Here is a 27,745-nt window from a genome sequence, read left to right on the forward strand (position 1 = left end):
TCTGATCTTTGGTTTCTTATGCTTGACAGAGGGGAAAATTTTTGTTATCCCGTTACTTCAAACTTAGAAACCAAAGTAGAAAATTCAGTATCAGCTAAGTACATAAACTAATGATAACTGTTTGATGGATTTTTAAACCTACAAGTAAATATTTTAAAATCTAATGTGAATCACCTATACAACAGGGTCTGACCCTGCTTTGTTCTGGACCTCTTTTTACTCCCCCACAACAAAAACTAAAGAGCTAAATCCCTGAGTGATATAAAAATTCTTTCTTTCAAGAACCAAAGTCTGAATCTTCTCCAGAACAAAAAGCTTTATTATCTATCATCTAATACCACACAGGGAGCAAGCAAGATCTCTCAGCAAAACTGAACAAACCCCACAATCTCCTTTGGGAAACAGACATGTTTACCAGCCAAGATTGTTCATGTAATTCAAAGTTCTGTTCTTTCCTCCTTCTGTGGTTTACCTAATCTCAGGACACGACCCACCACTGCCTTTTAGGAGTGATGTGCATTTGTCCATTCATCTATGGAAGGTTATAAACACCAGGAGAGGCAGGTCTGGGTCTATATGTCTCCCAGAGCTTCTGGAACATATCATAGGGGATGGATATATATTTTCTGAATGAACATTCTTATCAGTACATCAGAAATTAAACTCAGCTCAGAAAACAAAAACCTGGCTCAGGCAAAGGCAAATAATAATAATAATAATATTCTGAGCCCCATTTGAGAGACGGTCTCTCTCTCTCTCTCTCTCTCTCTCTCTCTCTCTCTCGTTAATGTAAGAAATAAACCGCTCTGGAGGAAATACCTCCCTTTCACAGACCCTGCTGTAAAATCCATGCTTCCAGCCCAGGTCAGTAGGTATATCTATTACTATTATTATTATTATTATTATTATTATTATTATTATTATTATTTTAGAGTTTATCAAGCACTTTTCAAGACGAAATAAAACAGTGATCTTCAAAAGAGACTCATGGGAGTAAGCCTGGATTATTATCTGCACTTGACAACTGAGAATAAATAATTTGAGCCAGATGAGTACGTGACAGCTCAGGAACTGGAAGCGAGGACTTGGCGAGCCATGGCCCCTGCCCTGCAGCCTCCTTCCCCCACTGCCTCCCTCCACATCTGGCTCAGCGCTCTCCCCTGCACAGGACTGTGTGTAAAGCCACCAACCAAAGCTGGGCAGCAACCGTGGAACAGCTGGAAGACAGTGAAAGCAGACTACACTGATTTTTCTTGAGTTGTTGCTTCAGGATAATGACATTACATCTAATTTTTGGCATGACCACGTCTGGGATAGAAATGGGGCAAGCCATGAGGCCCAACCCTTTGGGGATTAGGACACTAAGCCATTACTTTCTTCACTTTATAATATATAATCTCTCTAATCACGCAGACCCCCTTCCACTCCTATCTCCACATTACCCCCAAAGGTATGTTTTGAAGCTACTGAAGCATTTATCACCTACAAGTGGCACAAAACCAGAGCTGAAAGTCCCACCAGCCTTAAACCATCTCAGGAGATAAAAACTTGCTCAAAAATTTCACAGCGTACAAGTATTGACTAGAAACACTTTTCAGCAAGTGGACTACTGGGAACGGTAATGACATGAAAAATCCAAGAGAGTAGAGAATATAAAACGATGCATATTTGTCTCGGAAACACTTTTATAATTATGAAATTGACCAGTTTCTTGAGAATTTATATCTCCATCAAAATTAAGAAACCACATCACAAAGATCTAAAACTCCAGCTTTCCTGAAGCTTCCCCACCCCCACACCCCATCCCCCACTTTACTCTCCTGCCATTTGCTGCACTGTTCTAAGAATACTGCATCATTTCTCAAATTGACATATAGAATGGATCTGAAGTCACGATAGGCTCTTTCTACAAACTTATTGGTTTGCCCAAAAAGAGAGTAAAGTTTTTCTTCTTAAAAATCACTTCTCTCAAAATTCCTGCTGAACTATAATAAACAAAAATAGATGTGTCATCAGAGCACTTTAACAAGAAGGGATGTTATCTATGTATAAAAATGTTAAAGCAAGGTTTTCTGAGGATAACATCACAGGTAGCTACATGGAAATAACCAGGAGTTAAGACTAGATGAACAAATGCAGATTTCTATTATTTCTTTCATGTTTGATATAAATTTGGTTTACCTTAGGAGTCACACTCAAGCTAACACAACAATATCTGAAGCCAGTTTTAACCTGCCACTAAAATGAAAGAGGCATGACTACATAAATTATAGCCAAATGTGTTTAAATTATTTTACTGACTAAAATTTCTAAAGTAAGCACATTTAAAGAAAGAAAGTAACCAGAAGCTCTCCAAGACACATTACATTTTAAAAGGAAAACAGCTTGCAAAGAGCAATATGTAATAAATGATTTTGTTTATGTTAAAATAGAAAATGTTTACCTGCACATATATATGGAAAGGCATAGAAAGAGATCTGAAAGGGCACAAAGCCAAACGTTACAGAAGTTACCCCCGAAAGAGGGTTCTGAGATGGTGATGGGCTTAAAGGCAGGAAACAAGCAAAGAGAAGAGGCAGAAAAGGAAGGAGGGACTAAATTCTTTTGACTGTTCACATTTTTTGAAAGAAAATGTATGCATGTGTTACAGTCTAATGACACTAGTATTGTTCCTGGTAGAAAAAAAGAAAAGAAAAGAAAAACAAGGCAGAAATTTCACTTCATTGTTACACTAAAATATAATTGAACTACTTACCCATGAGAAAGAGGTTTAAATATTCATTGCCTCCTAAATTAACAGAATTCAAAGAGAAGCAATAGAATCCCAAACACCCCGTGAACCAAACCAGCCAAACAATAAGTGTCCTTGTTCCAATCTTCCAGTCATAAAACAGATCTAAGAGGTTGTACTTCTTAACTTCAGAAGGCTTATCACCAACAGCACCATACAGATCCAGTGACAAAAGTGCTGACAGCTCACAGGTGCTAGTCCTATTCCACTTGGCCATCTTATCAACTACGATTTGTGCTTCTTCGTATCTTCCTTCTGAGAGAAGCCAAAAGGGTGTCTCCGGTATCATCCAACAGCACAAGACAAAGGGGAGAGTCACTGTGGAGAGGATTATCTGATAGATCCACCAAGTCCTGAACAGATAGCCTGTCAAAGCCACCACCATTGTTCCAATTGCAAAAAACGAATGTATTTGGATGGATGCCCACGTCCGAGCCTTCATGCCAATAAATTCTGTCACATAGACAAACACCACCACAAGATAGCCACTTGCAACCTGAAAAATAAAGGAGGGAGGGTAGTCCAGATTTAAGGTCACGTTTATAACTACTCAGAGGTCTGATCTCCGTAAATCACACATAGGCAAGAAAGAAAATGACAAAGCATTGTTTTCTGAAACCCAGATCACATTTATAAAAGCGCATTTAATCCAATCCATCCTTCTTCTTTAAATAGGTCCTTTCATCTCCCCCCACCCTCTCCACCCCCAATGGCAAAACTTGAGAGGTTATATATGAATAAATGTTAAACACTGCCTTTTGTTTCATTTAAATATTCCTTTGTAGTGTGAACTTATTTCTCAGTTCTTTCTGTGCATATCAAGTTATCTGTATGCAGCAGGTCCTTATTATTAAATCCTAAATTTTAAACAGGGACAAAAAATTATGGTAACTAGTGGGAAAAAGAAAGATTTGATGAAAGCTTTATTTTGACAGTCAACAAAGAAAAAATAGACAAATTGGACTTCACAAAAATTTAAAACTTCTGTGCATCAAAGGACACTCACCCACTATCACGAGTGAAAAGGCAATCTACGGAATGAGGCATTTGCAAATCACGTATCTGATAAGAGATTATTATCCAGAATATATAGAGAGCTCTTAAAACTCAACAAACAATCCAATTCAAAAATGAGCAAAGAATTTGGATTTCTCCAAAGAAGATACACGAATGGCCAATAAGCGCCTGAGAAGATGCTTGACATCACTGATCGTTAGGGAAATGCAAATCAAAATCACAATGTGATACCATCTCAGAGCCATTAGGATGGCTATCAGAAAGACAGAAAATAAGTGTTGGCAAGGATGTGGAGAAATTGGAACCCTTGAGCATTGTTCATGGGAATGCAAAATGGTGCAGCCACTAAGGAAAACAATATAGAATTCCTCAAAACATTACAAATAGAATTAGCATATGATCCAGTATATACCCAAAAGAATAGAAAGCAAGGTCTCAAAGAAATATTTGTACGTCCATGTTCATAACAGCAAGGTTATTCACAGCAGCTAAAATGTGGAAACAACCCAAGCTCCCATTGACGGATGACTAGATAAGCAAAATGTGGTATAGACATACAATATTATTCAGCCTTAAATATTATTCAGCCTTAAACAGGAAAGAGGAAGGATATTCTGACATATGCTACACGCATAAACTTTGAGAACATTATGCTAAGTGAAATAAGCCAATCGCAAAAAGACAAATATTGTATGATTGCATTTATATGAGGTACCTAGAGAAGTCAAATTCGTAGAGACAGAAAGTAGAATGGCAGTTGCTAGAGAGAGAATGGGGTGTTATTGTTTAATGAGTACAGAGTTTCAGTTTTACAAGATGAGAGAGTTCTGGAAATGAATGATGGTGATGGTTGCACAACAATATGAATGTACCTAACATCACTGAACTCTATAGTTCAAAAGAGTTAAGATGGTAAATTTTACGTTGTGTGTATTTTACCACAATAAAAAAAATGGGGGGATCCTCTATTTTGAAAATAGGCCTATCTTTAATTGAACAAAATTAAGATTATAATAGCAATGTGTGATCATTCTTGGAATAAACAAAGAATGAATCAAATGAAGAACTTTTTTATGGGTGGGCGGGGGTGAAAGGATTAAAATCTTCTCTGCAAAATTATTTCACACTTGACTTTTATAACACAAATCATGAAGTTAATTTTTGCAAAATTATTCTAGAGTACCACTGATTTCCCCAAAGGCCTTAATCTTTTGATATTTGAATTATACCCTTTTGAAGGCTCATCATGTCATTATCATTGAGAACGTAAGTTTCTGCAAAAGTTAAATGGTATATTTCTGCCAGATCACAACTGGTCAAGAGATTTATGTATGATTCAGGCAGTTTTCCCTCACTGCTTTCAAAGACGTTTTGTAATCAAGCATCTCTTGTAAGATTTCGCCTTGCATCAGAGAGTCACAAAGACACTGGCCCAACAAGGAAGTTCTTGTGATGAGAGGACTGACATTTGTAGTAAGCAAGGAGGTGCTTGATAGGAACTACTATATCAATAGTGAGTTTAACATGTTTGTGACAATAGCTTTTATTTCCCTGAAGTCTTGTAATTGTACGACTTAGATAATGAACCTTGATAATGAGAACTCCTATATCCAAGAATCTAGTTTGGTGAATGTATGCTGTTATGGCAAACAAAGAAAGACTATGATAGCCTTCACATACTACAAATTCTCCATTAAGTTGAGCTGTAACACTTTTACCAGTCTCCAACACGTTTTTTTTCAATGCTAATTCCTTCTGAGTCCACCCTCACTTCCTACTGGTTACTTCTGTCACTGGGTTCAGACAATCCATACAACTACCTAAATAATTCCAAAAGACTCCTTGATCCCTTCACTACTGTCACCACTGATAACACTCGGTTCCTGTCATCTACCCTGACCCCACCCCCACACGGCAGCCAGAATGACTACTTCACCTAGCCTGAACCCCTTCAGTGGATTTCCACTGCCTTTAGGACATCAAGCAAACTCTACCATCCTACAAGGCTCTGCCCAATCATCCCTCTCCCGTTGAGCGCCATCAATGTATTTCACCTCCTCTCCATTCTCCAGACACCTGGACCTTTGATTCCTTCTCATCTAAGGGCCTTCTCACTTGCTGCTCCCTCTGTTCTTCTGTCACCCATCCCTGAGGACTAAAAAGCCCCTAATGCTCCAGACTCCCCACCCACTCACGCCACCAGGGAAACTCAGCCACTGTTGTGCTTCCATTGTCAACATTGTATGTATTTCTTCTTCAGACAGCCCATCAAAATCTTGCCTTCCCCACTGCACGGTAGGGTTATTGAAACAGCCTGGTCTGGTTTACTTAGCATTTCATTCTGTAGGGAGATCAATAAATGTGCTGAGTACATAAATCTGCCTGCATCTTCTCTACTCAGAATTCTACCACAAGTACATTTCCCATGAAAATCAAAGGAAAGAGCCACAGAAAATTAAGGCCACATTTTGTATTCTATGGGTGGCTGCCTCATTTTCTTGGCTCTGGAAACCAACACATCGTATTTTGCAGGACTGAAACAGGTATTTTCAGAATTATCCTCTGAAGTCTTCCAAAAGCAGACATCCACACTCTCTTGATACCTGTGCTTCTGTTGAGCTATCATTCCCACCAGAAGGTCTCTTTGCAAATCTCACTCTGCAGTTACAGAGCCATTTCCTCTTATTCTGTCCTCAGCGGAGATAAAACTGCTGGCTATTATCTTTTGTATTAAAAATGCCTTACATTCCTAAATAAATATATACATATATTTACTTTCTTTTTTTAAGGGGCAACATCTTCAATTCTCCTGATTTTTTTTTCTTTTTTATCCTTGGTCATCTGTGTGGCTTCCTAGAAGCTATTTCCAGCATCAGAGAAAACTCCAAAACAAAACCACCTTGCTCTCTGAGGAAGTACAGTGACCTCTCCTATGAGATTATAGTCTTTGGCTTCTCTCTTGACCCTTCGATCATCCATCCTGGTGAGAGGGAATGCCTACCCTTCTCTATGCTTAGCAAGATCACAAGCTCTTCCCGCAGATAAAAACTTTACTCCATTATTCTTGATCAGTGCCCTTCAAATGGAATCGCTGCTGCTGCTGTTTGGTAGTTTGGAACCTGTGTGACAGCCTCACTAAGTGTGGAAGCAACATCCTCACTCACGGGTCCATTTCCAGGAACAGTCACCATTGTACGAAGTGCCTAACTACGTGCCAGCTGCTGTACCGCAGTTGTTTACTTGAATTTCACTGAATTGTGGTAACAACCCCACGATGCAGGTATTATTTTCTACAGTTTACAGTTTAGAAACTAAGGCTCAAAGAGGATGACATGTTTTCCCAAGGTCACACAGCTAAGAAGCCTATATATGACAAAGCTGTATTCAAACTCATGCCCTTTCCACTACACTCCCCTGTTCCTCATAACAGAAGGCCTATTGCCTTCTTGTTTTCATTCTTACGGCACATTATACAAATGACTTTCTTAACAATGCACCTTAACCATCTGTTTGGCTCATATATGAGTACAGGGCCGAACTAGACCAATATGATTAATTGCTCAGAAATAAAGGAATTGTGTCATGTGGATCACGTGCAAGGGAGAGTCAAACAAAAAGTTTCTGCCTAGTAAGCACCAATTTTTCATTTTAATCAGTTCCATTCTAAACAGAGGGTATTAATATTCTGCAGAAAAACTTCTGCAGGGGAGTGAACAAAGGTTAATCCTTCATCTCTCTCCCTAGATTCTAAATGAGCAAATCTAAAGGAGTGAAGGTTTAATGGGAAACTACTGCTGTAGAATTAAAGAGATAAGGAAAAAAAAAAGGAAAAACAAAAACCCCAACTCACAATAGCAAGAAGAAAGCGTGTGAGCAAGAAGCTGTAGTAATCAGATGTGAACGCCACTGCTATGCCAAACACATGCATGCCAATGCTTGTGGACCACAGGACCGGTCGTCTTCCTACCCTGAAAAAGAAGAATTAACAGTGGAAGAAGCAAGGTATAGTTGTAACGATTTAAACATCCACCCCAATTCAGGAAACATGAGTGTTACCTACATTTTTAATAGCTTATGTATTTGATTGCTGTGTTTCATTCATTTTGGGCAAATCACAACACATGATTTCTTGAAGAGGCCAGCCAGTCTTTCAGTGAAGCGGCCTCTACCTTAGCTGCTGACATATATATATGATGACTCTGGGTGATCCCCAGAAGACCTCCTAACCTGGGATTTTGGGAAAGAGGCCGGAGAATTTGTCCTTTCCCTCCCAGGACTTCTACTCTCTGACCTGTTGGATCATCTTCCCTATAGGGCTGGCTCTGCCCACCACCGGTGAGGCGCTCTTGCTAAGCCCCTCTAAAAACAGAGGTCTTGCTACATTCTGCTCCTAGAATAAGTAGCTTACTTGCCCTATATTTTTATTACTGGAAATGGTATTTCTTTGTCTAAAAAACAAATACATTATATTGCTAAAAACTGAGATATAATTCACATGGCATAAAAGTCAACTTTTTAAAGTATACAATTCAGTGACTTTTAGTGAAGTCACAGAGTTGTGCAACTTTCATCACCATTTAATTCCAGGACATTTTCATCACTTCAAAAAGAAACACTCTGCATCCAGGAGTCATGATTCCTCATTCTCTGCTCCCTCCAGCCCTTGACAACCATTCATCTACACTCTGTCTCTATAGAGTTGCCTATTCAGGACATTTTATATAAATGGAGTCACGTAATACACGACCTTTTGTGCCTGGCTTCTTTCACATAGCGTAATGTTTTCAAGGCTCATCCATGTTGTAGCATGTATCAGTACTTCATTCCTTTTTATGACTGACTTACATTCCATTGTATGAATATACCACACTTTGTTTATCTATTCGTCCGTTGATGGACATTTGGATTGTTTCCACTTTTTGATTATGAATAATGCTGCCATGAACGTTCCTGAGCAAGATTTTCTGTGAACTTATGTTTCAGTTCTCTTGGGTATACACCGAGCAGTGAAATTGCTGGGTCATATAACTCTACGTTTTAACTTTTTGAGGAACTGAAAAACTGTTTTCCAAGGTGGCTGCCCCGTTTTTACAATGCCAACAACAGGGTATGAAGGTACGAATTTCTCCACATCCTCCACAGCACTTGTTATTGTCTGTCTTTTTTATAGCCCTCCTAGTGAGTGTGCAGGGGTATCTCATTGTGGTTTTGATTTACATTTCTCTAATGATCAATGATGTTGAGCATTTTTATATGTGCTTATTGAACATTTGTATATATTCTTTAGAAAAATACCTATCTAAATCTTTTGCCCGTTTTTAAATTGGGTTGTTTTTTTGTTGTTGAGTTGTAAGAGTTCTTTATAGATTCTGAATACTAGACCCTTATTAGATGAGTGACTTGCAAATATTTTCTCCCTCTGATTTGTCTCTGACAGATAGTTTTAAGGCAAAAGAATATAGTCCTGAGATTCCAACCAACAGGCTTGCCCGGCACAGCAGAGGATACACAAGCAAAAAGGAAACTGTCATCTTCACGCCCTCAGCCTTCTCTGCTCTCACACACACTAGTGGGGATTGTTGGTCCTACACATGAATGTTCCCCAATCTCATTTGAGCCTTGAATGCCATTTAAAACTATTTTCTTACCCATCCCTCATCAATGCCCTCTACCACCTACAGTGTGTTCACTCACAGCAGATGACAGCCATCTCCTACAGGGAACACAGACCATCAAAGACGGACCCCCACAGCTTCCTGTTCTGCCCACTTGGCACAACACAACCTGCTTCTGCATTCAGCCTCCTCTTCCCTCCACTTCTCTGAAGACTGACAACTTTTTCTCTCCAAGCTCCATGTTGCAAACTTTGCAGTGGCCCATGCCTCTTCCCCCCTCCTCTGAGACGTTATTCTATCAATTACTTCTTTTTCCTCTACCTTTCCCTCTCCTCTGACTCCTTCCTTTCAGTTTAAATCTCTTCCAACCAAAGACAAGAACCTTCTCGGGACTCCATCACTCCTTTAGCCACCTTGTATCTTGCATTTCCTCCACTGACAGACTTATCAGAAGGGGATATGTACTTCCTCACCTCCTACAGTTCCTCCGCCAATGACCACCAGGTTGCAAAGGACTTTTCTGAGGTCGCTTTGCAGCCACCAGGGACCTCCGAGTTGCCTCTCCCGGTCCTTTTGCGCCTGCCTTCTCTAGGGCCACCTGACTGCCTGCTCTCCCTCGGGGCTCTGCTCTCCCTCGGCTTGCAGAACCTCACTCTCCAGGTGTGACTCGTACCTCCCTGGTGGCCCACCTGCTTCAGTGCTGGCATTTCCTAATGTCCTCCACTGCCTACTCTCTGCCCTTGTGATGTCATCTCCTTCCCTGGCTCTGACTCCTGAATATGTGCTATTAAGTGCCCACATGCCTTCTGGCTCTAGTTGCTCGTCCCTGTTGGAATGTCTTGCAGAGCGGCAATCTTCTGTTGTTGTTGCTGTTGCTGGCATTAATTTTGATTTTCCCTTTTTTTTCTTAATCCAGGGACAGCACATGTTCACTGGAAAACATCCATACGTGTTTTCCTCTCTTCTAAAGTGGCTCTCTCCCTAGTGTTTCCTGAATTGGTTACATCACCTGCCCTCCAGGGTCCTAAACCTAAATGCCTTCTTCCCCCAACTCCTCTCCCTCCTGCATATTAGTCACCGAATTATGTCAGTTTAAAAATGCCTCCCCAAAATGTATCCATCTCCATCTTTCCCCCCCATTTCTGCTTATATTCAAAGCTTCACCATTTCTTACATCATTCATCCCAACAGTCTCCCAACCAGTCCCCCTAACGTCACACCAGGACACCCCACACACTTTCTGAAAAGAAAACAATCCGAATCGTGGTTTAATCTCTTGTTGTTTCCTTTATGTGGCGTGCCAGCCGCCACAAATCGAACAGTACCTGAATGGGGGAGTGGGAATGAAAAAAGACACTCACACAAATGATGATGCGGCCGGTCTTCAGTGATGCTGAAGTGAAGTGATACTTTCCTTCACCAATTTATACCATCTGTGTACGTGCAGCTTAACAATCACGAGTGTGCATTATCTCATTAAGAGTAAATTTATGACTTTTACATATAAACTACAAAATCCTTGAAACTTTCCCAAAGTCATTATCTCATGACAAAGCCCACCAATTATCCTGATAATCAGTCCTCTGTGTCCGGGAACCGGCCACTCCCACCTCATTCCTCAGCAGCTTGTAAGCACCCTCCAGGTGCAGGCAGAGATAATGCCTTAGGAGCTGAAACAAGTTAATCATAAACTGAGCCAGTCTGCAAGGCTTCAGAATAACAAGAAATTATGGCTCCCCACACCTTTATCCATCCTACACGTCTACCAAAATGACGTTCCCACCATTCCCGAACGTGCCAGGCTCTCTCATGACACGAAGTTGTCCCTTCCTCTTGGAAAGGTTTCTTCATTGAGCTTTTAAACCCAAGTCAAATGTGAAGCCTTTTGTGACGATCCTCTGGGGTCTCATGGCAGAAATTAAGAGACAATGTGATGTTATAGTTAGGTATAGAGACATGGGTTCAAATCCTAGGTCCTCCAATTACTTTCCAAATGAACTCTCTGTGCTTCCTTTCCCTCACCATTAAAATAGGACCAATAATGCCAACCTCACAGACTTCTTTAAATAATTAAATGAGATAATACACAAGACATGTGGAATAGTTCTGAGTGCATAGTAAATTATCTATACATGTGAGGTGTTATTAGTTTAAAAACATTTACCACGTCTCATTGAAATTATCTGTTTCAAAGTCTGTCTCCACTGTTAGCTCCATAAGGATGGGATCAGATTTTATTTCTTTGCTTTTTTATTATAATATGTCACACATATGTAAGAATACATAAAAATGTATATGTACAATTTAGGGAAGAAGAAAGACTCAAACACCTATGAAATCACAACCCAAAGTAAGAACGAGATCATTGCCAGCCTCCTAGTAGCTTCTCATACCTCCCTTTGTGATTGCAAACCACTTGCCCCCTTCTAGGAGGGACCATTACCCTAATTTAGGCAATAATCAATTCCTTGCTTTTCATTCCATTTCACCACTTTTATCAGTAACCCTAAACAATATAGGTTACTCTTGCTAGTTTTTCAACATTCTATAATAGGACAGTACCATAGGTATTATTTTATGACTTGCTTCTTTCACTCAACATTACTTCTGGAGATTCATTTCTGTTGTTTTGTATTGCTGTGGTTGATTCACTTCATGGCCACATAGCCCTCTGCAAGAATATACTGTAATACATGTGTCTATGATGTGATCGAAGGACGTTTGGGTTGTTTGCAGTGCCCAGCTGTTAGGAACAGTCTCATGCTTGTACCCATGTGGGCACGTGAAGAGCATCTGCAGGGTACGTGCCCTAGAACCTGTGGGCTGTCCATATCACCAACGTTTCTATATAAGCTAAACCTCTCTTCAAAGTTTTCCTGATTTGCATTCTCAGTTTGCACTCACACCAGCAGGGTGAGAGGTCCTAACACTCCACATCCTCACCAACACTAGGTATCACAAGACTTTTTTACTTTTGACTACTTGTCAAACATAAATGGTACGATTATATATCACTGACACCCTTTTCATCTTTTTATTAACCACTTGGATTTTCTCTTTTATGAAGTGACTTCAAATCTTTTTCTCATTTTGTCTGTCTGTTTCCTATTGATATAAACATCCTTTCACTATTCTGGATCCTGATCTTTTAGTTTTATGTAAAGCACATATTCTCTCTCTCTCTCTCCTCCCCCCCATGGCTTTCTCCCTTCCTCTCCTTCTCCCTTTCTGTTTTGCTTTATAGCACTGGCTAGAATCTCCAGTACAATACTAAGTGGAAGTGGGATTTCACACATCCTTCTCTGTTCCTGATCTCAAAGGAAAAGATTTTACTTCTCGCAATTAAGATGTTCATGGTAGCTCTTTGTATAGATACCCAGTATCAGGTTAAGGACATTCTCCTATTTTTAGTTTTTATCATAAATGGATTTTGAAATTTATCAAATGCTTTTCCTGTATTTATTGCATTGGCAATATGAATTTTGTCCTCTAATTTGTTAACATGGTAACTTCCATTGATTAGTTTCTAATATTAAATATGTTCCAGACGTTATCCCTCTGCCTCCATGAATTTCAGTCTGTCATATTTTCCAACTCTTTGTCTCTCTGAGTTTTTTTTTTTTTTCTGAGCTATCACCCATTTCACTAATTCTTTTTTTAACTATATATAATACTCTAATAAAAGTACCCAGGAAGTTTGTTAGTCACTTTTTTTTTTTAATTTCTAGATGTTCTAGGTAGTTATTCTTCAATCTTATGTCATTTTAAAATACTATTTCCAGACTTTTATCAATGCTTTAAAACTTGTCTTGCATTTCTTTAAGAATAGTAAATATACCCTGTTTCCCCGAAAATAAGACCTAGCCGGACAATCAGCTCTACTGTGTCTTTTGGAGCAAAAATTAATATAAGACCCGGTCTTATTTTACTATAATATAATAAGATTGGATTGTTATAACATAATATAATATAATAATACAATACCGGGTCTTATATTAATTTTTGCTCCAAAAGACCCATTAAAGCTGATTGTCTGGCTAGGTCTTATTTTCAGGGAAGCATGGTAGTTACTTTATTATCTGTGCCTGGTAATTCCAGTATTTAAGTCTTTGCGCAGAAGTCTGCTTCTGCTGCCTATTGCTGCTGGGCTATACCTCTTAAAAGCAAGTCTACTTAACAACAACAACAACAACAACAAAAATATATATATATATATATATATATATATATATATATACACATACATTCAAAGTAATAACCAGTATCTGTTGAGTAGTTATATGTCCAAGGTACGTTTTCTGTACTAATTTCACAATAACCCTTTGAGGTGAGTGATATTGTTGTAATCGCCAGCTTATAAACAAGATTCCAAAACACAGGTTAGGCAATTTGCCCAGGGTCCATAGCTAATAAGTAGAACCAGGATTTAAACACAGGCCGATTGTCTTCAGAACCTATCCTCTTACCACTATGTTATTTTGTGTCTGGTATTTAACAGATCAGGAAACAGGTAGGCATTTAATCATGAAAATGACTACAGTTTTGAACATAATTTCCTGTCCCCTAAGAAAATCAGACAGAAAAATGAACCCTACACTGATGCAACAATCCTAAATATTTCATTTTACCTGTCAGAAAGGTAGCCAAAAACCAGTGCTCCCAGCAGTACTCCAAACATAAACGTGGGCTGGATCAGCTTTGCAAACCATTCTCGGTTACAGACCAAGTCCCATTGAGTCACGACGGTGTTTTCCCATTTGCTCTTGTCATAGATGAAGCCATCCAAGCAAGAAAAGCCACTCTTATGGCCATTATAATCATAGTTCAAACTCGACTTGTTATCCCTCCGGAACCTGTAACATCTTGTGAGCTCCCAGACCTCACCATCCTCTAGCTGCACTACAACGTAATCCTCACGGCCAGTGGGAAACAGGGTCCAGATGTCGTCCAACCTCCACAAAGAGGTATTGTGGAAAAGAATCTGACTCACGTTGCCTGGGGGCCTGCAGGTATGCTTGGGGAACATGGTCATAAACACAGAAGCCAAGTAGTGGATACCACAAGATATGTTCTGGAAGGCACATGTAAAATAGATAAATATCTGGTATCTGGAAAGAGAAGAAAAGCAAGTTGTTATATCTGGCCTATACATAAGCAAATATGAAGGGTCTCTATCATGTTTAGCTTTATACATACATACAGATGGTAAACACAGAAATAAATGTTTGGATGCACAGTTTAGTATATATACATATATATTATATAACATATAATATATAACATATATAATATACATTACATAGCTCTATTTTGAGAGGGCTTAGAAGCAATAACATCCCAATAGCAACAAGCACACCCAGTGCCCTGATCTTGATTTCTAAATACTACGCCCCGTTAAAAGGAACCAGAAAAAAAATGGCTGATTCTAAGACCAGGAGAGGGAGTATACAAAATATGCCTGGAACATCTTGTAATTTCAGAAAGTAAGGAAGTGCTCAAAATATAAATAGATAGAGGCATATTAAAGGCACACAGGAACCAATCTGAACGAGCTCCAGGTGGCTACACTGAAATAATTTGAGCAACAAAATAAACAGCATAGTACACCCCGAAGTATAAAATAAACATGAGTCCACATTGTGACGGTTAAGTTTATGTGTCAATTTGAGTGGGCTAACAGATGCCAAGATAGCTGGTAAAACATTATTTCTGGGTGTGTCTGTGAGGGTGTTTCTGGAGATTAACATTTGAACCAGACTGAGTGAAGAAGATTGCCCGCACCAATGAGGTTGGGCATCATGTAATTGTTGAGGGCCTGAACAGAGCAAAAAGGTGGAGGAAGGACAAATTCACTCTCTCTGCTTGGGCGCTGACATCCATCTTCTCCTGTCCTTGGATATTGGTGCTCCCGGTTCTTGGACTTTCAGACTGGGACTTACACCATCAGCCCTTTGAGTCTCAGGCCTCTGGACCCAGACTAAATTACACCACTGGCTTTCCTGGGTCTCCAGCTTGCGGATGGCACATGGTGAGATTCCAGAATCATGCGAATCAATTCCTATAATAAATTTCCTCTTATCTATATCTATATATACATGCACATCTATATCTATAAAAATATATACATATATTTATATATCCTATTGCTTCTGTTTCTCTGGAGAATCCTGACAAATACACCACACTAATGTAAATAAATGATTGAACAAATAAATAAAAAGGAGGGAAGAGACAAATCTTTCTTACAATAAAGTTCCAACTAATATCTGTAACTATTCCCCCTCTACAGGAGATGGAGCTTAATTCCCACTCTTCACGCCTTGAAGGTGGGCTAGACTTAGTGGCTTGTTTCCCAAGAATATAGTAGGAAAAGGAAAAAAACAGTAACTTTACAGTGGGCAATCTGGCAAACACCATCTTAACCAAATGTTGCAGGTTAACACCCCCCATGATGTTGTGTGGATATCGTGCACCCCTCGTATGATATGAAGAGCAGGCATTTCACCTCTATGGCCTTTGTTCCCCAAACCAAAACCCTGGTCTAATCACGAGAAAAACAACAAATAATCCCAGATTGGGGGACATTCTACAGGCTGCCTGGCTAATGCTCCTGAAGACTGCCAAGGTCATTAAAAATAATAATAATAAAAAAAAAAAACAAGGAAAGACTGAGAAGTGTTACAGACCAGAGCACAATGGGAGACAAGACAACGAAATGCAAAGTGATCCCCAGGATGGGGATCCGAGAATAGGAAGAGGACCTTCGTGGAAAAACTATTGAAATCTATATGAAAGTCTAGAATTTACTTAATATACTAATGTCAGTTTCTTGGTTTTAACAAACATGTCATGGTCACCTCAGATGTTAACAACGGGGAAACTGGGTGAGATGCATGTAGGAACTCTCTGTACTATCTATGCAATTTTTCTGTAAACTAAAAATGATTCAAAACTTAAAAGATTATTCAAAAGTTTAAAAATAAATATAGGGTCTCCAAATTTATAGACTCAAGCCAACAGTGACACATTTTCTGAAATAAAATTTGTCTCACAAGGACAACTGTGCACATGGGACAACAGGGTAAAATACATAAAATTTGGACTGCCCCACAAACTTCAAACCCCTGGAATTAAGAGTCAGAACAGCCCCTGTGGGCAGTTGATTTCACTATTTAGATTTAAAACAGAATCAGTTCAGACAGTGAAGAACATTACTATACAACCATTATCACAGAAGTAGGAAATAGGTCCTGTCAGGTCACACTGAGGCAAAATTACACTATGGACACGTGTGATCTTTGTCTTCCTTCTTATTTTCAGACCTGCCCAGCCACCTGCTCCCTCTCACTGGAAGGTGCTTCTGACCATCCCTCAGCACAGCAGTTCTTAAACTTTCTGGTCTCAGGAGCCTTTACATTATTAAAAATTTTGAGGATCCCAAGGGGCTTTTCTTTATGTGGGTTATATCCATCAATTTAATCCATTTAAACATAACAATAACATGTAGCTATAGTTTTCGAAACAAAATTAGTGAGAAGAGTGGCACATTCAAAACTTGGATTAATACCTTGTCACTAATATTTCAGAAATCTAATAGTCCAGGAATTTATATGGATTCATATTGGTTCCATAAGATGTTCGATAGACAAATGCTGGCTCACATTTCAAACAGATAATAACTACAACCGACAAGTGATTTCCTGTGTTTGAGAAACATATCATGCCAAATAAACTATGTCCGTTTAAAAACATAACAAGGCCGGCCCGGTGGCTCAGGCGGTTAGAGCTCCGTGCTCCTAATTCCGAAGGCTGCCTGTTCGATTCCCACATGGGCCAGTGGGCTCTCAACCACAAGGTTGCCAGTTCAATTCCTCGAGTCCCGCAAGGGATGGTGGGCTTCACCCCTGCAACTAAGATTGAACACGGCACCTTGAGCTGAGCTGCCTCCCGGATGGCTCAGTTGGTTGGAGCCCATCCTCTCAACCACAAGGTTGCCGGTTTCAACTCCCACAAGGGATGGTGGGCTGTGCCCCCTGCAACTAGCAACGGCAACTGGACCTGGAGCTGAGCTGCACCCTCCACAACTAAGACTGAAAGGACAACTTGAAGCTGAACGGCACCCTCCACAACTAAGATTGAAAGGACAACAACTTGACTTGGAAAAAAAGGCCTGGAAGTACACACTGTTCCCCAATAAAGTCTTGTTCCCCTTCCCCAATAAAAATCTTTTAAAAAAAAAAAAAAGTTAAATCTTAAAAAAAAAAACAAACCACATAATAAATGTACTAAGCTGGGAGTTCATGAAAGTCCTGTTAATCCTTTGACAAACCTTTCTTAATAAATTTGTGGATGAGGAAAAGAAAACTTGGATTGATAGAAGACAGGTAGTTTGTCATATCTGCGCCTGCCTTCAATTTGATGATTGTTGTTACACATCACATAGTCTCTGGAAAACTCCATTGTACTTTCATGAGATGATGAGAATAAAGAAGGCAAGTAATGTGTTAGTATTACTCTGAAAATAGTCTTGGCTTTGCAGACCCCAGAGATCTGCAGATCACATTTGAGAACTGCTGGTCTAGCCTATTCCTTCCCTTCTCTCCACTTCTTCCTTTTTCCCTCCACACTAAATGCCCCCAGAGCCCTTCACTGCCTGGTTCTCTCAGGTCTCCCTTTTCTATTTACTTCCCCCTTCTCCACTTTCACTCATTCTCTCCCTATTACTTTCTCTTCTCTGACCACAATATGCAAGTGAAGTACTGCTGTTAGTTATGTTGATTTTTTGAAGGATACAGGGGTAATGTTTTCTATTATATTTCTCTATCAAACAAACAAAAAAAAGTCCCATAAAAAGTTGAATGAAGTCCCATAAGGGTAGCAACTGTGGTTCAGTCACTTTAGTATCTCCTGTAGCACGCAGCCTGGTGGATAGTGCAGTGTACGTAGAATGTCATGAAATTGGGCTGAAAATGAACAGTGCTGAAGTTAATGCGGACTCATACCTCTAGGAAAAACAGGTGTTCAAGAAGCCAGTGTATCCAAAAACATTTTGACTGGCTTCCCCACCGGTAAAAAAAAAAAAAAAATGTATGTGTGTGTGTAGACATATAAAAGGAGCATATATACATGCATATATTCATATAATACTGAATATGTTATGTTGAAATACAAATTCACACATATACATTTACTTATATACATACACGCATATGTAAAATGGGTGTTTTTATGGAACTCCAAAGCATCACCTCTGCCCACTACACTAATAGGTGAACACACCCCACTTTGGAGACTATCACAAGTGACAATGCTAGGCAAAGTCACAGAAGTGGTGCTGCGATGTATACCTTTGGCAACCTCCCCAAGTCCTCAGGGCTGACTGCCAAGCTGGCATGCTGCCAGCATTCCTCACTTCTCATAGAACCTCATGGAGATAAACAGTGAGTAAAATGGAAGCCATTTAAAGTGCTGGGGCTGTCAGGACCCCACAAGCTGGTGGTGCTGGCCACAGTTTCAAAGCTGATCTCTGTATCTGGTGCTGGCCCCAGCAGCCAGTTCAGAGAAGAAAAACAAAACAAAAAGCAGGCAGGAAAAAAATGTCTTTTTTCTAGCAGTGCAGGAGAGGGAGGACAGGACACACAAACCAGCCCTCACCTCACGCACTGACTGCTGGACATCACCACAGAGCCTGAGGGTCAGGTTCTGCCCTTGGCCTGCACACACTATGCTACCTGTGAGCACCTGGCGTGGATGGTAGAGCACTCGCCCTCAGGTAACAGGCTCCTGCATTTAGGAGGTATTTCTTCCTTCCCTGCCATTTTCCCAGGAAGCATTTCCCAGCCTGCTGGAATAATCACTAGCTAGAAGGGCTCTGTTAGAGAATTTTATCCGAGTGGTTCTGGTCTATCAGCAGACTCTACACAGGCCTGTTCTTAACACAGCAGAGGTCCTCATTTCCCCACTTCTCCTGCCCAGGTTACACCTGTTGCAGTGCTGTACGTAACATGTTATTCGGCATTGTCTTGGTCACTGAACGTATTCTGCTAACACCTTATGTTGGACCACGCTTTACAGTTTAAGCACTTTCACATTCATTATCTCATCTAATCATTTCAACATACTTCAAACTTTGTGGGCTACCTGAGATTTAGTGATCAAAACATCTTTGCTTAGCAAATCACTCATGTACATAAAATGGAAAGCTAATCTTACTTAAGAAAACAGTTCATATTTACTAATTCTCTTTTTTAAACCAAGCACCTAAGTGTCTCTACTTTGCTATCAGATAATAGACTAATAGGTGTTACCATCTGCCCTTGAAAGTAATAAAACTCTACCTCCGTAAAAGTAACCAGTATTCAACATCATAAAGATATCAACTCTCCCAAAGTTAATTTATAAATGTAGTATTCAACGTCATGTGTATAACTGCACAATGTTAGAAACTTAAATGTTCCTCATCAGGAGACTGGTTACATACATTATGGTAAAAATACAAATAGTGCCTAGGAAATGCCAGAGGGAAAGGGCAGTGTGGAGTTCTTCACTAACGGCCAGCTCCGGGGATCTAGTACAGATTGAGAACCACCCTCTCCAGCTCATTACAGTGGAGCCTGTGGTGGGTCAGCCTCTCACCGCCAGGTCCCATGGCAATGGACTTGGGCATCAGGTCCTCTTGAAACCAAATCCTCTTTGGGGCCTAAGAGGCATCCCATAATAATTCCACTCCTTATGAACATGACTGAGAATGTAGCATAAATCACATATAATGCACCTATTTAGAATTCTTTTACTCCCTCCCACCCCCCTAAATTTCAACTCAGAAAACTACGACACATCCACAGCAAACGGCAGACAGGTTTTGTCTGTCTGAAGTTCACCTGCTTGTCCGTGAAGGAATCTGGGTTTGGTACCTAAGTGGCCTCAGCACCTGGAGTGGCCTCACCGCTGAAAAGCTCACATTCTGCTCGCTGACCATGACCTCCCGCCCTCCCAGTTCCCCCCACCCCTCCCACTGGCCCTATTTCCAGGAGCCTCCAGGTGTCCAGTCTTTGGATCCCACCAGCTTCTCTAGCTGACTGCCAACTTCCCCGCCATCCTGAATCCCACAGTCAGTGCTAGAGCTATTCCCAAATTCTCCGGTCACAGTTTCTGCTCACACACACACTTCCCAGCAAAGCACCCGTCCTGGCCGGCCTCTGAAGCTAGGATTTGTCTTCTCTGCCCTACCCCTAGTGATTGTGGGTCAGGAGATGTGAGGTGGCATTCAGGACACCACATGAGTTTCCTATGAGATTCTGACAAGGATGAGAAACTGCCCCGGGAAATCAAATTCTCTGGTGCTGATACCAGGTTTGATAATTAAAACATTTAACAACTGTTATGGAGCAACTAGAACTCTCACAGCCAGCTTGTGAGGGTGTAATTTGTTACAACCACTTGGCAAAACTGTTTGGCAGCTGACTGACCACATGCACACTCAGTGACAGAGCAATTCCTCTCCTAGGTATACAACCAACTAAATGTCCGCACGAGCACCCCAAAAGACATACACGAGAACCTATTCATAAAAAGGCCACCTTGAAGACAATCTAAATGTCTGTTGACAGCAAATGAATAAACTGTGGAATATTCACGTCATGACTACTATACAGCAAGGAAAATCAGCAAACGACTGTGACATACAATATGGGTGAGTCTTACAAACACAATGTTGAACAAAAGAAGCCAGAGAGAGAGTACGTGGTTTTTCACTCCATTTATATAAAGTTTAGAATGAGGCAAAACTAACCTATGGTGTTAGGTGTGAGGAGAGCAGTGAGTTTTGGGGGAGAGCGAGGGAGAGGGCATGAGAAGGGGTGAGCTGGGTGGTCACATGGCTGTGCTCACTTTATGATGATTCATCAGGTTGTAGATTATGGTGCGTACTTTTCTGAATATGTGTAAGATATCAACTTAAAAGTTTTGTATCTGCAAAACTCAGGGAGAGGGAAAAGTGTTCAGCAACGCCCCTGCTGAGGCACGACCGGAATGGGTGCCAAGGCCCGCCCAGTCTGTCTACATGGTGCCTGCCAGCTGGATTTCAGCCTCGATGGCAACCCAGTCTTTACTGACAAGGAGGTGTCTTGCCTGAACACTACATTATTTCCCCAGATGCCTACTGGAGGCCCCAACCTGGAATTCCCACAAGGCACTCAAGAGTCTCAAACCGATCTCAATATCCGAGCCCCCAGCCTACCCCACCGAGAGCATAACTGTTTCTGAGTTTAGGGCACCATCAACCACACACACCAGAAATAGGAGCACAGGGCATGGTGTGGGGTGCTCCCATGGTCCCTCCCACTTCTCCTTCATGCCTTAGGGCAAGAGGTCCCATGTATTCCACCTGTTAAAACGGCCCTGTCCCCCCCGTTCCCACCCCTCCTGCCTTGGTCCGGACCCTCATTATCTCCCACCTGGGCTCCTTCCTGAGTCTCCTCTGGTCTCCTTGCCCTACTCCTGCCCCTCCAACGCACCTTCCATTCTGCATAATGATCTTCCTAATACCCAGACTCCTTAGTATGACATTCAAAAATACTCTTGGGGGTGATTGTAAGTTTACCTCACACCCTCATACTCTATACTCCAGAAATAATAAACCACCTAGCAGTCCCCAAAAGCCATGCTAGTTCACATAAAAGTTTTTCCGTGTGCTGGAATGATCCTGAGCATTCTTGCAATTTAAACTTCTCTTTCGCTTTTGCAACGATAACTTCTTGCAACAACAAAACCTTACTTCCTTAGGGGTCTAGCATTCTAGCATATCACTCTCTCCCTCACAAAGACTCTTGTCCATCAGGTGTCATCCACGTGCCCAACCTAAGGCCCCTCTGGCACAATAGACTTACAGATCCAACACAACACAGTGCCCTCAGCTGGAGAGACACATAAATGGAAAGAGAATCATACAGACACGACAGGCAGAAAACCCAGGTGCAAAGAAAAGAAAGATGACCAGGACCCCCTGGAAATGGACCCATGAAATCTGGGTGACGGGTTAAAGGAAATTACTTCCAGTCTTAGACTTATATCATTCTGTATAAAGAACTGGTGGTACCCCACTGTGGCTAAGAGCATGGACTCCACAGCCAGACTGCCAAGGTTTGAATCTTGACTCTACTATTTACCATCTGGGACTGTGGACAAGATCCTTAACCTAGTTGTGCCTCGGTTTCCTCATCTGAAAAATGGGTTGTTGTGGGAATGGAAAGACTCAATACTTGTAAAGCACTATGGCACATTGTAGGTGCATATAAGTAGTGGCTATGTTCACGTTCATAAAGTGAAGTTAAACAAGAAGAGCCAAAAAAGCTCACATATTAAAGAAAAACACTACCTATATCCATAAATATAAATCACCCACAGGATCTACAGTCCAAATCTGACATTTTAAACCATCTCTTCCCTTATCCCAGGACAACTCAGAGATCCAGGTTCTTAGAACCCCCAACACAGATGCCTGAATCTGTTTCCTCAGTTCCCTCTCACATGCGGCTAAAGCCGTGAAGTCTGTGAAACTTCAATATGGTTTCAAGACAAGTCCTGGAACTCCTTTTTAACTCTTCTTAAGTGTCCTGCTTTCCTCTTTTAAAGGTGATTAGGATAGTGCTTTCTCACCCTAGAAATGACTAATGAGAAATGAGAGACAATTAGGGATCTCTACGTAACACGTTCACTAGGTTTCCTTAAGAAAAGACTTACAATGCACAATAACCTCACTTTCTAAACAAAAAAAGAGACCAATCAGAGCAAATACCAGAGGAAATATGGGGGACTGTGTTACTGTTACACTGTTTTCAAACCTTCTGCTGCAAACTCTGGCTTGTTACCCCTTTCCTTCCTTCTAGCTGCTTTCACAATCAACCCTTCCCACCAGGATGGAGACTCAGGTGACAACAATAGCCATGATTTATAAGAACTTACTGAATAATTATTGGGGCTGGCTAAGAGCTGTCTTGCAAAATCCATTCTCCCCTTCTTTCACCATGGTGAGCTGCGTTTGACCATGTGGGTGACGACAATGGGAGCAGCTGCCCCAGGCAGAGAGGGAGCCCCATGGGTGGATGGCAGAGCTGCGTCACCCACTTGGGTCCCCTGATGACCCCATGGAACAGAACCTGCCCTGGACAGTGACTGGAGAGGAGCAAACTTCCAATTGAGGGATCTCAAATTTTTGTTATAGCACCTTAGCCAAACACCTTAGCCAACACAGCACTTAGCCAACACAACCTTAGTTAATCCCAAAATACATGGGGAAAGGATGATATCAGTACCATCCTCGTAGGGTTACTGTGAGGATGAAATGAGAGGCTGCATGTGGACTCCTTATAATAAACATTTGTAGTACTATTCTTACCCCCATTGTACAGATGCAGAAGTGGTAGTTAAAATGCTCAAGACCATATACTCACGACATGGTAGAGCCAGGATTGGAATTCAGACATCCAACCCCAGAGCTGATCTTTTATCCTCCTGCTTCCAGAAGGAAAATATGAGATCACATATAAAGGGCCTGGCCGAGTCCTGGGGTTGGTACCTAATTGGGCTCAGGAGAGCATCATGGCACAGAGCATGACCTGTGGAGGCCAATGGACATCCAATGACATCCAATTCTGCTCGGCTATTACTAGGTTTGTGATTCAGGCATAAGCCCCAGTTTTCTCATGTGTAAAATGAGAGTGATGCTACCAGTCTCACAGGGCTGCAGTGAAGATTAAAGAAGAGAAGATGTACGAAGAGTTTATGACCGAGCGAGGCAAAACTCAGCATCCACTAATGCCGGTGTTAGGAGGAAACAGGGGAGAGCTGGAGCCTCCTGCTCCTCCTCCACCTGCTCCAGTAGCGTCCTTTCTGCAAACACTGGGAATCATAACCAAAATCTGTGCAACTTGCCACCTTGAAGAGCAGCACCACATGATGTCTGCACTACAGACCCGGGAGAAGGAGGTAAGGCAGGTATTATTATGACTCCCATTTTGTGGATAGGAAAGTGAGATACAGCATTCCCAGAATTACGTTGGAGGTAAGTGGCAGGCCATGATTCAGACTTAGTGCCAAGCATCCGATCAGCATGCTGTATGGCACCTCACCCAGCTTCCTCTCCAAAACAGCTAGGATGAGACGGAGAAGCCTTTCTCCATGAATGAATGAATGAATGAATGAATGAACCAACGAACGAATGATTGAATGAATGAATTTTTAAAATTCTGTTATTAATTTAACAAATGAAAAGAGAATGACTAGTGTACAAAGGTTAAACCTAGGTCCCACCATTAGGTAGTTGTGGGTCTTTGGCCCTACCGTCCTCAGTTTCACAATCATCAAAATAAAGATTAAAACACCTTTGCAAGATCCCCACTGGGCATCAAATGAAACACTGTGCGTAACCAACCACCTGGCACAGTGTACTTGGCACATATTGGTTTATACATGGCAATAAACTCTGACTAACGGTTGTTCCTAGGGCAACACCTGCCAGGCGCTGAGACAGACCCCAGGGGGCTGGGCAGGAATCTTCTGCAGAAGTGACAGGAGGGGGTTTGGCGGATTAGAGAAACGCGCGGCCAGTAGCAGGCACTCCTCTATTCGTGTGACCTGACCTCTCCGGCGGGGCCTCCCGACTCCGGCTCCCACCCAAGGCGTGCTGCAGATCCCACCAGTCCCGCAGCAGGAGCGCCAGGCGGGCCCGCACCCACCATTCCCGAAGCAAGCTCCAGTGCCCCTCTGCAGGCTATGGGGAGGTCCCGCTGCCTGAGTTTGAGAGGACTAGCCAAACTCAGAGTCAGGAGTCTGAACACGGGTGTCCCAACTTCCCTGGGACACATGGGGTGGAGATGTTTTCAGATCGCGAGCGCAGCGCGAGAACCCCATTGCAACGGAAAGAAACAGACCCCACCGGCGCCTCCAGCCATGTGGCTCCCGCTCCCCCTAGGCTGTCCTTCCTCCCCACCTCCAATTCCAACTCCCTACCTGCCAAAGTGCCCCACGCGGTCAAAAATCAGCTCCAAATTGCCCGACCCCATGGTGCGGTCGTGCACTGCGCTCGGAAGCTGGATGCCCCAAACTCGCTCAGTGCCGGGGGTTGCCGGCACCCAGCCCCGCCCAGCACAGAGGGTGCAGAGGTTCCTCGGGGAACCTCCCTGCCCACGCCAGCCGCGCCCCCTGGGGGCCGACCCGGCCTTCTGTTGTCCCTCCCTGACAGTGCTCGAGATGCTCGAGGGGCCAGACTTTGTTCCTCCCTCTGTTCTTCAGTGCCTCCCCCCCACCCTCCAAACCCCCACCATGACCCCCCACCCCCGGCTGAGCAGCCTCTGGCCTCTTCCCCAGCGCACTGTGGTCGGTGAGGGAGCCCGCCATCTGACCCTTGACACTCACCGTCCGCGTGGTCGCCACTCTGGAGGGAAGCCCCTGTGCCTCTGGAAAGGTTCGCCCGACCAGCCCAAGGCGAGAATACGGAGAGCCTCGGGTTCGGTCTAGGGGCAACAAGAACCTAGGATCTTCAGAATGGCACACCTTATAACCATGGCTCTCGAAATGTCATGCTTTAGTCTACCGCAGTACTTGGTTTTATACGTACATTTCTGGACTCCACTCTTGAACACAAATACTTTCTCAGAGAAGTCCAACAGTTAGACCGCCAGGACACGGGTCTGTCTACAAGACAGCATAGAGAATGGATTCTGACGACCCTGAGAAGTGGCAGCATTTTGCAGAGCTGTGTTCAAGGTTTTACATTAACCAAAGGGCAAAGGGAACTCCGTGGGCGGAGAGTTAAGCAGAATTGTGAAAACAAACTTGTATAGGATTTGAAAAAGAGAGGAAAGCCCATCTCCCAAAGTACTTCCCTCACCTACTGTCACAGAACCTAACAGAACACCATTCAAGATTTACTTATGTTTGCATCGAATAATCCTCTCTAGACCTTTTCTTTTGAAATGCAAATTACCCCTAGACTGATTAATCCATAAGTAATAAACAATCTGGAGTGGGTTTTTTTATTAAGTAGATTCCTGCTAACTAGAGAGACTTAAGGTGGGAAATGCTAGGTAGTAGGTGGGAATAAGAAGCAATAGTTTTGCCAAGAGCTGACCATAAAAGGAAACGTGGGAGCCACAGGGGACCAGTCAAGACCCTGTGTTGCTTCAAAGCACCAAAGGGAGAGTTACCTGGAAAAGATAGGGAGGAAACTGAACTTTCATCTGCTATTCTAATTACACCAAGTAAAAATGCCACAACATAGATAAAATGGACAAATTCCTTGAAAAATACAAACTACCAACACCCACTAAAGAAAAAAATAGATAACCAGAATAGTTCTATATCTATTAAAGAAATTGAAAGTGTAGTTTAAAATCTTCCCACAAGGAAAATCCCAGGCCCAAACATTTAAGGAATAATACTGATTTTGCACAAATACTTTAGGAAAATTGAAGAGTAGGGAATAGCTATTAACTCATTCTACGAGCCAGCATTACATGGAGACCAAAATCAGGCAAAGACAAAAAAAAAATACAGACCGATATACTTCATGAACATAGATGCAAAAATTCTCAAAATGTTAGCAAATTGAATGCATCTTTATATAAAAAAGGACAATCCATCATGACCAAGTGAGGTTTATCCCAAGAAAGCAAAAGTGTTTTAACATCTGAAGATCAATCAATATAATTCACCACATCAACAAACTAAAAAAGACCATATGATCATCTCAATAGATGCAGAAAAAGCATTTGACAAAAACCCAACATCCTTTCATAATAAAAAGACTCAACAAGCTAGGAATAGAAGGTACTATGATCTGTTTCTTCCCACAGAAAACTTCTGACACCAAATGTGTGGCGGTTTTCCTCACACCAACAACCAATCCTCCGACTCTCCAAACACCAGATAGAAGACCTACAAGTTAATTCCGTTCTGACACTAACTACCTGGAGTTAGCATCACATCACACAAGGGCTCAGTCGCAGTCTGTCCCCTACTTCAGATGCCAATCACAGGTCCCGGGCCTCCCACACTTCTGATCAATCGGCTAAAATCAGGGGTTCCCACAACCTTCTCCTCAGTTTCAATAATTTACCAGAACAACTCACGGAACTAAGGAAAACACGTTATTCACATTTACCAGTTTGTTATAAAGGATATTATAAAGGATATAGATGAACAGTAAGATGAAGAGGTACATAGGGCAAGGTATGGGGAGAAGGAGCACAGACCCTCACTGCCCGCTCCAGGCACATCTCCTTTCCAGCACAGTGATGTTCACCAACCCAGAAGCTTGCTCAAC

At 41.9% G+C, this 27,745-nt stretch overlaps 1 protein-coding gene across 6 annotated transcripts in view; it reads right to left on the bottom strand.

Moving 5' to 3' along the window:
• The window catches only part of DDO (D-aspartate oxidase), a 70,941-nt gene extending 45,380 nt beyond the window's left edge, over window positions 1-25,561 (bottom strand). For 5 of the 6 annotated variants that reach the window (XM_033097125.1, XM_033097160.1, XM_033097142.1 and 2 more), the window contains exons 1-4: window positions 25,432-25,561; window positions 14,052-14,531; window positions 7,659-7,776; window positions 2,756-3,287 (exon numbers count right to left, since the gene is read on the bottom strand). In XM_033097125.1, coding sequence (XP_032953016.1) covers window positions 2,756-3,287; window positions 7,659-7,776; window positions 14,052-14,531; window positions 25,432-25,484 — 1,183 coding nt within the window. In that variant the 5' untranslated portion in view covers window positions 25,485-25,561. Of the gene's footprint in view, window positions 1-2,755; window positions 3,288-7,658; window positions 7,777-14,051; window positions 14,532-25,431 lie in introns of those variants that run through there. The other variant, XM_033097175.1, reaches the window with a different exon arrangement.
• Window positions 25,562-27,745: the final 2,184 nt, after the last annotated feature.

The sequence above is a fragment of the Rhinolophus ferrumequinum genome, chromosome 3, assembly GCF_004115265.2.
Source record: "Rhinolophus ferrumequinum isolate MPI-CBG mRhiFer1 chromosome 3, mRhiFer1_v1.p, whole genome shotgun sequence".
NCBI classification, from domain to species: Eukaryota; Metazoa; Chordata; class Mammalia; order Chiroptera; family Rhinolophidae; genus Rhinolophus; species Rhinolophus ferrumequinum.